The following is a 12,484-nucleotide window of genomic DNA, read 5'->3' as shown; positions in this document are numbered from 1 at the left end:
GCATAGCTGAGATCTTTGCAATGAACTTGGGGACAGGGTGCTGGGTTGAAACTTGATCCCTGTTTGGGCGCTGTCTGCTCATCCAAATGACAATGCGCAAGAGGAGAGCAGGCCCACGCCTCTTGTTCCCATCCTGATCTCTGCCATCCATGCATAGAGGAGAGGCCCATATGTCGGGTTGTAGGTTTTCCCTGTGATACAGAACCCAAATAACTCATGGTTGTACATAGGGGGTGAAGCCTATACATATAGCAGGGTAGCATACTTCCTTCTTCAGGCACCCCCAAAAGTGTGGATGGAAAGGGTCTTTGGCTGGCAGGGACATGAGGGTATAATACCCAATTAAGGCTATAATCACAGATGTCTGCAGACTGGTTGCTGCTGCTCAGTGGTGAAGAAACACATTCTGCAGATGTGTTGTTTTCATTACAATTACCTTTGCATTCCCAGACTTGTTGCTGGAGCTGAACATTGGCTCCAGGGCTAAGCCCTGATGAACCCAGTTCAGATAAATTACTGGAGGATTTATCTCCTTGAAATGGCTACTGGATGTCTAAGCATGAGATTGTCACATGAAAAACACTTCTATGTGCAGGTGGTTGATGTCTCATTTACAAGATTCTTACTTTTTATGCTCTCTATACATGTTGAGTGTTAGCAAGCCAGAACATTGTGACTCTTGTAATGCACTACCAGTGTAGTTAACACTATGTGCTTTATGGATCTAGCACATAAGTCATTTTTAGATGCGATACTAAATGTATTGGAACACCTGTACAGGCATAAATCCATCCTCACAGTAGACCGAGTTTAAAATGCACTGGCTAGATTATTATCTGATGTGAGTTTTTCTGATACCTACCAGAGTACTCGGTTCAACAACAGGGTCCCTGTTCATCATTTGGAGTATGGCAGGTGTGGCTGAATCAGCGCATCTTGACTGCAGCACCTAGGTTGTGGAATTGCCTCCCTAAAGAGATTCTATCTGTCTTTGTCACTGTTCCGATTTGCAGCAAAGACTTCCTCAGGAAGCCTTTGGGTTTCTCTAATGTGGACTGTGGAATTATTTTCTACTGCTTCTCCCACCGCTGCATCAATTTATTTACGTTATTTCCTACTTGATTTATTTTATTTTCATTTTTATTAATTTATCCCATTGAGTATTTCCCTTGGAAAGGTGGGGTATAAATATTTTAATTAATTGATTAACAGAAAAGAAATATGGTATGAATTAACTAATGCAATCTATAGTCTTATTTCATACTTACTCTGTGTTTTAGTCCCATGCTTTTAAATATTATTCAAATTTTAATTACATTAAACTCTAACTCCGGATCAGGAGATAGTTTGGCGCCTCTGAATCGTTTGATTCTGTTAACTCAAACGATGCTCCAGTTAACCAAAGAAACAATCCACTCACATACATAAAACAGGTGTTTTAAAAATCTATCAAATGGAACATTTACAGAGTTGATGTAGACTAATAAGCTTAAAAGTGCGTTTATATACATACACATCTAAAAACATTGTAGGAGGCTGAAGTTAAGTTTCGTTTGTGTTCAGGTGGATGAGACAATGTCTTGTTTGTATCAGTTTGTGACAGATATTGCCAAGAAGCAGTTTTACACAGGTAAGGCTTCCTTTGCAAATGTCTATGCTGAGGGGAAGCTTCTATACATGGTGTGCATGTATTTGCAGGGGAAGACAATGGTGTTGCCTGGAGCAAAGGGAACTTAGCATTGGTTTGCTGGTGATGCGAAAAGTGTAGCAACAGCTTCAAGAGCTGGCACTGCACTTCTTAAGAAAGGAAAAACTGCATGCGTTTTTAAACTCATTTCTTGTTGTAACCATCAGCATACTTTTGAAGCAGGGTAAGCTACCATCCTGTTTCCTTCAGCTTCTTTGGTTTTGATAACTACATATCGTTGATAGGCTACTTGGGACTGTAAACTTCGAGTGAGTGAAAGAAAATGAGGTTGGAGGCGAAAGACACCAAGCGCATCTGTATGGGTGAGATGTTTATCATGCCCCTAAAGCTAAACTTCAGGCTGAACAATGTGACTGTATCCTCGCTGGTAGAAAGCAGGCCCCTTTTTCCACCCCTTTCCCAGGTATGGATAATTTTCCTTGTCCAGGCCTGTGAGAGAAAAGGAGGGAGTGTCTTGAGCACCTGTGTTGCAGGTCTCATGTTGTTAAGTCTCACCGAATCGGTACATGTTGTCAGATGTATGCTACAAGTGAATTGTGACTGGATGCCTAGATAGTTTTGTGTTGTGGGAGAGTTTAAGCACATAGTTGCACTGCTGAATTTGTGCTTACTCAATGCTTTTTACGCACATAAATCATTTGGAAGAGCTATGTCTTGGAGGGAAATGTTTTGGTTCTGTTCCTTTTTTACTTTTTGTTTTTAACAGCAGTGGAAAAAGTTGTCCTGCTGAATTTCTGTGTGTTCTGCTGCTGTTAAAAGCACACTTTTGTTTTAAGAAAGTTGGTAACTTAACATTTTACATGGCTGCAGCAGCTTCTTAGTCTTCTCTTTTGAAACGAATCATGTATTCAAATTATGAGGTCAGTAAATTGTCTTTATAAATACTTGAGATGCTCGTGGTCTTTTCCAACTCCACGGTTCTATGATTCTTTACTTTGTATCCAAACCACAATTCAATTTCAGTGTAAGCGGTACCTAATGAATTTGTCCTATTTGTGCTTTTTGGCTCATTGTTACTTGCGTTATCTCTAACAAAACTGCATTCTGAACAAGTTCCATTGTTCCTATTGGGCATTCTTCTATTCTTTGTCTTGTTCTAAGAATCAGACTACATGTTGAAAGCACTTTTATTTGTCCTATAGGACTGCTTTTAAATCCACTTCATTTAGCATGTGTTGTGTAAGGATATTCCATATTAGAAAGCAGAGATACTCTCCCCTTTAGTGTTTGATTAAAGTTGCACATACCACTCTTTTATAACGTATTGCAATGCATTTATTTATAAGGTTCTCTTAGCAGAAGTAAAAACTTGTTTGTTTCTCATTAAATTAATTGTTTTAAAATATGGGGTCGTGTTCAATGAAGTTTTATTCAAAGTAGACCAAGTGAATGCACAGAAAGAATATTACATATCACCTCAAACACAAGGCTTTTTCAATGGAGTTGGTTCAAATATTCAGCTGGTTTACACATTTAGCTTCTAGTCATCAGGTGTTGACTAGCAAGTGATGGAAATCAAGCATTGCACAGATGTTTCTTAGGTTGCTGTAGTATACAACTGTACAACAGCACTTGAATGCAGATGGTTGAGTTAAGAGCTTCAGTATGATATATCAGAATGCAAGCCATTCTAAAGGGCAGGTATAATGCACATGTCCTATTATCACAAGATGCATTTACAAAATCCAATATATGACTGATAATTGCAAAAAGTAATTTTCTGACTATAGGGCATTACTGAAAGTGTCTACCGCACCCCCCCCTCCATTGGAGGGTCCACTGATCCTTTAGAGTCGGTTCAAAGAAAAGAGGGAAGCAAGATGCGCATGAGGCGGCACACAGGAGCTTAGCACTGCTTGTATGGTGGCATCTTTGGATACAAACCAGCATTCCCAATTCTTTCTCCTGGTGGTCATTTCAAATCTAAGAATTCAAATGAAATTTGGACTTTTGTGTGCATTAAAAACAACACCTGCCTTCAAATTAGTGAGACATGCAAAAGTTTACTAGTTTCCTCCCAGTTCATCATGCTGCTTTTTATGTGCTACTGTTTTATCATGTGATGGTTCTTCATCAGTTTATAGAATTGTTGAATAATGAACAGTGTGAATGCAAAATGAAACCTGCTGTCTACATTTTAATAGGGACAACAAATGTATTTGTAAAATATTAGATGTCAGTCCTCAATTTTTCCCCAGATATAAATTTCAGCAATTAGTTTCTCATGAGCTTACTTTGATCATGTAATCATTAGTTTACAGTGAGTGAAACCAGCCTCTAGAATCAAGAATGGTTGCCAGAAAGAATCTGAGGCTTTTTTTAGTATGCAAAGAAGGAGGAGAAAAGAGACACACATAGAGCTGGGCTCAAGGGCAGATAATTTAAAGGTGCAAATGTTAATTAAATGCCAAACTTGCATTGACCTGTCTGTACTTAAGTGGTCTAATCGCCTTTTTAAAAAGTACTCCTGAATAATCAAAACTTTTGAGTCAAAAAGGTTGTCTACTTAGTAGAAAACATCAAATTTATTTCTTTTTTATTTAAAAAAGCATGCCATAGAGGAAACGTAGCCATACATTTTAAAACCCTCTCTGTTTATTGAATATAAAAGAAATAAATGGGGGGGAAACACACATTACCTTAAAGGACCATAAACCGAAGCTGTATGTGGTTTTTATTGTTTCACTGGAACTGAGCACAACACTCTAATCTAAAATCCAATAGTCTCTGGCCAGAGCAGATACTTTTATTGTATTAGATTCTTGAGCAAAGAATGTGCTACCGAAATGTCTTCTTCTAAGGGGCTAAAATGACCTTTAGTGTGAAAAATTGGGAGAAGAAGAGGGGGAGGAGGGGGGAAGTGAGCTTAAAGGGCTTTGGCAAGCTCTCATGACAATGGAGCATTGCAGTCCAGGGTGCATTTTAAAAGTTTCTGTAGGTATTTTGCTAATGCTGTTTGGTCCGTTTCCCCCACATACTCTCCACAAACTGCTTAAAGTGGTGGATAGAGATTCTTATCTAAAAATGGATCATTACAAGCTGAAGCCTGGAATGTGGCCTTCTGTGCCTTGTGGTCCTTGGCTCTGTAAATTCCAGTGCTTTGTCATTTTCAGGCCTGTGGTAAAGCTGAATTTTCTCCAGCAACTTTAATCTAATTTATCTCACATAATCCACTTGAACAGCACATCTTTCAAATGGGAGCAAGTCTGGTTGCAGCCTTTGGGGGTGGGAGAAACCCCTGTGTCTATTAGCATGCATGTGTTTTAGCAGGGAACAAATTAGTGGCAGCTAGCTCCGTGAGAGGATGTTTGTGGCTTGAATGTAGCACTGGGAAAGTGAAGGTTTTTAAAGGAGATATATACATGTGGTAAACATTTTTCCTCATGGGCCCCAATTTTATGTTGGCTTATCCTTCCTAAGCAGTGCACAATTGGTAGGGGGACGTACGTGCCTTTGGAACATTCCTCTTCTGTTAGAACATTGCTTGCTGTGCAGTGCCTTAATGGAGCTAGCATCCTGACCCTTTCATACTTCACCACCTCCAGTCTCACACAGAGTGGATTGCATAAATATCCTGGATTTGGTCCTGTTCATTTGTCTGTGGGTGTATTACACTATGTTGACAATGCTATGTGGTTTCTCTTATGTTGAGTTACTTTTTCTTTTCATGCTAGGCTTCCTTGTGTGTAGGATTATTTCCTTAATATGCTAGCTTTCTGAATGCAGTCGCTGGTAAAACTGGAGAGGTCTGTGAGATCAGTCGTTCATGCAATTATTTTAACATTGTTTGATAAGAATACAGAACCTATACAAATGTGTGTATTTCAAGCATGGGAAATGCAAAAACCTATTTTAAAATGTCATCTGCGAAAATTGCCTTTGTATTAACTATTTCAGGACATGGGTGCAGTTACTCTCTCAACTATTTTGTTAACAAATGAACATGACTGATAAACATAAAATGTGCTTCTGTGGAGGAGTGGAATTCTAGTGAACTTTTCAGTCTTTTATTGATGCTGTGCATGTAATTTTGGGGGGAGGGCTGAGGGTTAGAAAAGGGGTGATCAGGGGGAGGCAGAGGGGAAGTTGTAGGAAGAGAAGGGGTGGAGATTTGACCTGAATGAGAGGAACCCCTGCTGACATGGCCAGCCTGACTCATTGAATGACCTGAATACGATAAATGCTGCTTTATCCTTCCTTGAAAGGAACAAGATAGCACAGCCTAAATGCCTGGGTGTGCTTAAATAGGCAACTGGGATGTTTGAGGTGAGCATGTTTGAAATCTGAGCTGGCTGACAATCTTGAGAGTTGCCACAGGTCACCTGCAGTGCTCTATGGGGATTGGCCAGGATTCACAAGAAATCTTCTATGGGTGAACTGTAGTACAAAATATCTTTCACTAGACCACGACCTGTAAAACATTGTAGAAATAATCTTAAATATTATTTGAAAGGACAAATGGCCAGACTGAAAGGTTTGACAGTTTGACATATATGCGTGGTTTTGATAGCTCAGAAACTGAAATGTGGAGCCAAGCCTCTCATTTTGCTTGTTAGAAGGTTTGTGGTGTGTGTGTTTTATTTTTTTAAATAGTGTCTAGTTGCTGTGCAGAGTCCTATGCTCCTAGCAATTTGACAGGCAATGAGTCTGCTTCAGTGATCTCAAATCCTTTTAGACTAATTTGTGAAAGAGCAGAAAAACAGCTAGCACTCCCCCACCCACCCTTCCGTGTTCAAAAACAGAGATTCAGGTATTTTACAATCAATCGTATCAAGACATATTTATAATGTTGTGCAGTATCTAAAGAAGAAAGTAAAGGAGAGTGTCTTTCTAGGGGGGGAAAGGTATTGTGTTGATTCTCTGCCTCATCAGTGACCATGACAGAGATGGTACTGAGAGCCAGATTTCTGCATTAGAATGTTGCATATGTGCAACGCAAATTCAAGCAATGCCCTTGAATAGCCAAGGGCCATTTTTAAGAGTCTCTGGCCCCTCAGTCACTGGCCTACTAGTTAATTGCCACACGGACTTCGTGACACATGGACAGATAATATGACATTTTCAGTTTCTGTCACTAGCAAACGCCACAGCGTTGCTTGCACTAGTTGCTAAGAAGCTGTCAGAAACCATTAGCAGTTGGCTAAAGTTGCCCTATGGCATTTCCTCATGGCATCAGCAAAACGAGCATAAATCACCCAGTGGAGCCTACTGCTATACTAATGAGGCTGTAAGCTTGTTTATGGACTAGCATCATTTTTATGATTATTTCCACCTTTTCAGCTTGCCTTCATTGGCGGCAGGAGAAGTCAACTTCAAGAATGAAGTCACTGCTGACATTTCACAAATGTGGTTCTTAGCTGCTACCATGTGGCTGGTCAGTGGTTCTTCAAGTTTTGTTTAGTGATCTTTTTAAAAAAAATGTAGGAAGGGGGTAGCAGGAGAGGAAAAGCATTCTCAAGAGACCTTACAGAGGTGACTGTATCAAATTGCAGAGTGAATGGAAATGCTATTTAGACTTTCAGCTGGGATTTTTTTCTTTGACAAAGAATCAAGTTTCAGGTTGTTGTTGTTTTTTAAAGTGGAAATGGTTAAATGATGTATTAAGAACTATGAAAGTAATTTCTTCTAAAGAACTCTATTTCATTAATTTGCTCTTTCTCTTATCCTCCCCTTATCTTCTGTCAGACAGGACTAGAGTTTATTGTTTTAAGCTTCTCTGAACACGCATAAGTATTTACATGGGATTGAAAGCATTTGCTTCCAATGAAAACCTTGTCTTAGATTACAGCCCAGCAGTGTAATTTCCCTCCCAGATGGGAGTAAAGTAGCTGTATTTGCCTAAAAACAGTAGGAAGAACAAACTGTGCATTAAGCCAAGGCTGTTTTTGGCTTGAGCTAATGATGTAACAGAAACCTTTTATTTGGGATAGGTCACTGCCTGTGATTGAAAGGAGGTGATCTGGCTCTTGCTTGAAAGGTTTCTCCATTGTATCTACATAAGTCTTCACTTTAAAAAAAAAGAGGAGGGGGGAGATTCTGTTCCTAATGTTTCTGCTTTCATATAGCAGAAATAAACAGGAAAGGTTCTGGGGAGTGTTATACATGGAATGCAGAAAGCTTTCCCCCTCCTAATGGAGTATATAATTCAGGTGCCCTGAAGGCATGCTTTCAGGAATTCTTTTGCCTGAGGTAATGGGGAGCTAAGGCTGCTTTAAGGCCTTGATTATCTATTGATGCACAAAGCTGGAAAAAAGTCATCTCCCTTGGATTATAGTAGATATTTCCATAAATTATCAATGAATTCTCTCCTAGCCAGGCACTTGCTAAAATAATCTGCAGGAGGGGGCAGAAATGGATAGAATGTATTTATTTAAAAGAAGAATAGGCAGAAAAGCTTTGGTGAAAGACAATGTCATTAGGTTAGAAGCCCTTTACTTTTAATCAATGACTGTCTAATATATTTCTCCCCTACGCCGCCCCCTCTGTGCTTGCCTCTCCAAACTAGAGAAAGTGGATTAGTCCATGGAAATGTTAAATGCTGTTGAGTTGTTTGCTCATGTTTATTTTATGAATCATTATTTTATATGGTGAATTGCTTCTCTGAATAAAAGGCTTTCAAAGACTTTATCAGCCTAAGACATCTCAACTCTTTCTGCAACGGCTCTGTTTTTAGAAATATGAATGTTTGAGTCAAGCCTTTCATTAAATATGGAGCTCTCCATAAAGGCAGTCACAGATATTCTTTCAGAAATGCTTTAATTTTTCTGTTGTTTGTGTTGTAGACCATTGTTTCAAAAAGGATTAAAGAGTCTCTTTTAAAAAATAGCATCTTTCCAATATTTACTTAAATCATTTTTGCCTTGAGCATAGAGATGGAGAATTCCCAATTACATCAAAACATTATGCACTCATAAAAATATGGACAGTGGAAGCTCCAGTATGACATTCTATCCATGTGAAAAAGATGAAAGGCTAGAACCAATCATTACACAAACTTGATCTGTAAACTGCTTTTTAGGTTTCAATTGCTGTCCTTTCCTGCAGTGTTTGTGCCAATATGAATAGCATGTAATGATTACACCACAAACAAAAACAGTTTGCGCTAATTTGCATTCACATATAAAGAAACTGGGTAATTTGACGTACTGTTAAAAACCCTTACTTCAATCAAAAAGAAATTAGCAGGTTCAGTATGGTTAAACTGAGGCATGCTCTTGATGGCTGTACATCAAAAAATGATCCTTTGAGAGCATATTACACTGGTCCTGATCCAACTTCACTGACTGCCAGTTAGTTTCTGGGCCCAATTCAAAGTGTTGGTTTTGACCTATAAAGCCTTAAACGATTCAGGATCACAATACCTCAAAGACCACCTCTCTCCATGTGAACATTCCCAGACCCTGCAATCCCCATGTGAGGCCCTTCTTCATGTGCGTCCTGCATGAGAGGTCTGGGCCTTTTCTTCAGCGGCTCCCTGTTTGTGGAATCTCTCCCCAGGGAAGTTTGTCTGGTACCTTCATTATATACCTTCAGGCACCAGGTGAAAAAGCTCCACTTCAACCAGGCCTTTGGCTGATAACATTCTGTATCCTTTTCAATGTTTCTGTGGGAGAGAGTGGGCGATAATCGGGGTTATTGTTTTGTTCCTTTTTTTTAAATAATGTATTTTGTGTTTTTGTATTATATTTTTATGCCGTTCACAACTCTGAGATCTACTGATGAAGAGCGGTATACAAATTTAATAAATAATAAATAAAGAATTGTTATTATGCTGATTCTCACCTTCACAGTCTTCAGTACCAAGAGTGGAATATATCATTACTCATTATTTATTAATTAAATTTATACCTTCATCATACCTATTATGAATTTATACCTAATATATACCTTCATCATAAGATCTTAGGGTGGTTCACAGGTAAAAACACGAGTAAATGGCCAAAACATAAACAACAAATAATAACATCCCTCCTCCTACAAACACATTAAAAAAGCTGTAGAATATTAATCAACTAAAGGCCTGGTTGAAGAGGAACATTTTCGACTGGTGCCTAAAATATATATAATGAAGGTGCCAGGCAACCCTCCCTGGGGATAGCATTCCACAAACAGGGAGCCACTACAAATAAAAGAACCGTTCTTGTGTTGCCACCCTCCGGACCTCACATGGAGGAGGCACACGATGCTAACCTCACAAGGAGGAGGCACAGATGCTGAATGCTGAGTCTTGGACGGTTTATATGGAGAGAGGCAGTCCTTGAGGTATTGTGGTCCTGAGCTGTTTAAGGCTTTATAGGTCAAAACCAGCACTTTGAATTGGGCCCAGAAGCTAGCTAGCAATCAGTGCAATCTGGCCACGTTTGGTGTTATATGCTGAAACTGTCTTGTCCCAGTGAGCAACCCAGCTGCCGAATTCTGTACCAGCTGAAGCTTCCAAGCCGTCTTCAGAGGCCGCCCTATGTATAACGGGTTACCAGAGCATAGACAACAGAGGTTAGGCTATCCCTATCCAGATAGGGGCACAGCTGGGCTACCATCCAAAGTTGATGGAAGGTACACCTCATAAGCTGATGGAGGGTACACTTCAGCCTCAAGCGACAGCAGAGGATCCCAAGGTATGTACCTGCTCCTTCAGAGGAAGTGTAACCCCATCAAGAGCAGGCAATCTCCCACCCATCTGGACTAGGGAACCACCCAATAACAGTGCTTCAGTCTTATCTGGATTGAACTTCAGATTATTGGATCTCATCCAGTCCCTTCAATCCATTACTGAGGCAAGACATGGGCCCGGCACATCCACTGCCTCACCTGCAAATGTGAAGGAGAAGTAGAGCTGTGTGTCATCAGCATATTGCTGACAATGTGCTCCAAATGATCCCAGTCAGTGGTTTCATGTAGAAGTTAAATAGCATAGGGGATAAAATTGAGCCCCATTGAAGGCTCCATGGGACTGAAAAACGCTCCCCAAGCAACACCCTCATGGAGCCACCATATTCTATATATTGACCAATACTGATCTGGAAAGAAATAGATGACTGTGCATAAAAACCACACATCTTATGTGTGGTGCATAATTTTCTGGTAGGGGTCACAGCTGAGCCATGGAGAGCATGCTTTGCATGTAATAAATTCCGGGATCGGTCCTGGAAAAGAGCCTTGTCTGAAATCCCGCCAAGCTGCTGCCAGAGAGTAGTTTGATTTGGTATAAAGCAGCTTCATGTGATCCTACTGTCCCTCAGAATACTTCATGTAAGGCGTATTCATTTTCAGCGGAGGGTATCATTGGCATGGAAGAATGAAAACATAGGGATAGTGCTGATTGATGCCCTCCTGCCCTGCTTGCAAGGCTTCGCATAAGCATTTGGTTGGCTACTGTGAGAAAAGGTTGTTGGACTAGATGGGCCCTTGGTCTGACGCAGGAAGGTCTTTTTTGGGTTTTTATGTGGAACTGATGAAAAGGAATTGTACTTGCAAAGGTCAAGAACATGCATGCCCTCAAGGCCAAGGGTTGAATAGTCAAATGGTTTTGGAGGCATCTAGAATATCTGAATGAATTTGGACTGATTGGAATATAGTTTACATGGTAATATTGACATTAGGCTGCTCTTGTTTTGGCTGGGGGTGCACACTATGAATTCAGTTCTTGGTTTGCTCACAAATCAAGTTTTCTTTCTTTTTTGTTTTATTTATTCACTGCATTTATATCTCACCTTTTTCTCCCTGGAACTCAAGGTGGCTTAAATAGTTCTGTTGGAGTGTAATTTTATTCATTGTTTTTCATATTTGTATCCTTCTAGGGAGGAAAACATAAGCTTAACTTCATTTTCTAGTTAAAGAGACAAGTGGCTGATGCTCTTCTATGTTTTAACCAGAACTGAATTGACATAATTATTTCCACCCATGAAATACAGTATAACATAATTTTTAGAGCTCATGTTAATATTTTAATATGTATGATTAATAGTAAAATATCTACCCCCAAATCAGACTTTAGTCAACATACTGCAAGTTAGCAAAAGTCAAAAATTTGATTCACTATATATTTACAGGTGACGGCTTGGACAACAGTGTAGCTTCTCCCAGCACAGGTGATGATGATGATCCAGATAAGGACAAAAAGCGACATAAAAAGCGTGGCATCTTTCCCAAAGTAGCCACAAATATCATGAGGGCATGGCTGTTCCAGCATCTAACAGTAAGTGAACTCTAGATCACATATGTGAAGTGAAACGTGAGTGGATAATTTCGTAACTGTGGTAGAAGGAAAAAGATGAAGAAAAAAGAGAGAGAGACTTACTACCTGTCATGGGAACACATGTTCAAAATTGCTGTGAACTTTGTGATCTTGAGATTCTTTGATTTTTTCTAGTTTGCTAGAAAGAGGATGTTTAAATAGTTATTTTTGTTGTTGACCTGTTTGAAAACAAAGTGATCATATGCAGCCATTAACAAAATTTGAGGCCAGTTCTGTTTCTTTCTATGATGGTTTCTATTACTTTTCGTAACAGCTTCTGGTTTAATAGAGACATACGATTTGGCCTATCTGTAGTTCTTTCTAGGCTCATCTATGCAGCCAAATACCGTTAGTTTTAACGGAATGGCACTTGATGGCATTTGCTTTCTCCCTGGATATATAAACACAAATAGAACATCAATTATCTGGTTCTAATAATTGTAGTGGCAACCATCACCTTCTTCTTATGCTCCCCTTCCATGTGTTCAGTTAGTGTGTCAAGGGGAGCATGATAATGCTGGCTAGACCTGCTTCCAGTTCCA

At 39.6% G+C, this 12,484-nt stretch overlaps 1 protein-coding gene across 5 annotated transcripts in view; it reads left to right on the top strand.

Annotated features, from left to right (window-relative positions):
* The window catches only part of MEIS1 (Meis homeobox 1), a 154,390-nt gene that overhangs the window by 68,044 nt on the left and 73,862 nt on the right, over positions 1 to 12,484 (top strand). For all 5 annotated transcript variants that reach the window (XM_077926524.1, XM_028722043.2, XM_077926523.1 and 2 more), the window contains one exon: positions 11,758 to 11,903. In XM_077926524.1, the coding sequence (XP_077782650.1) occupies positions 11,758 to 11,903 (146 nt within the window). The remainder of the gene's footprint in view (positions 1 to 11,757; positions 11,904 to 12,484) is intronic.

This window comes from Podarcis muralis, chromosome 3 (assembly GCF_964188315.1).
Source record: "Podarcis muralis chromosome 3, rPodMur119.hap1.1, whole genome shotgun sequence".
NCBI classification, from domain to species: domain Eukaryota; kingdom Metazoa; phylum Chordata; class Lepidosauria; order Squamata; family Lacertidae; genus Podarcis; species Podarcis muralis.
The sequence above is the reverse complement of the archived record's forward strand: the minus strand, read 5'-3'. Positions and strand labels throughout refer to the sequence as shown.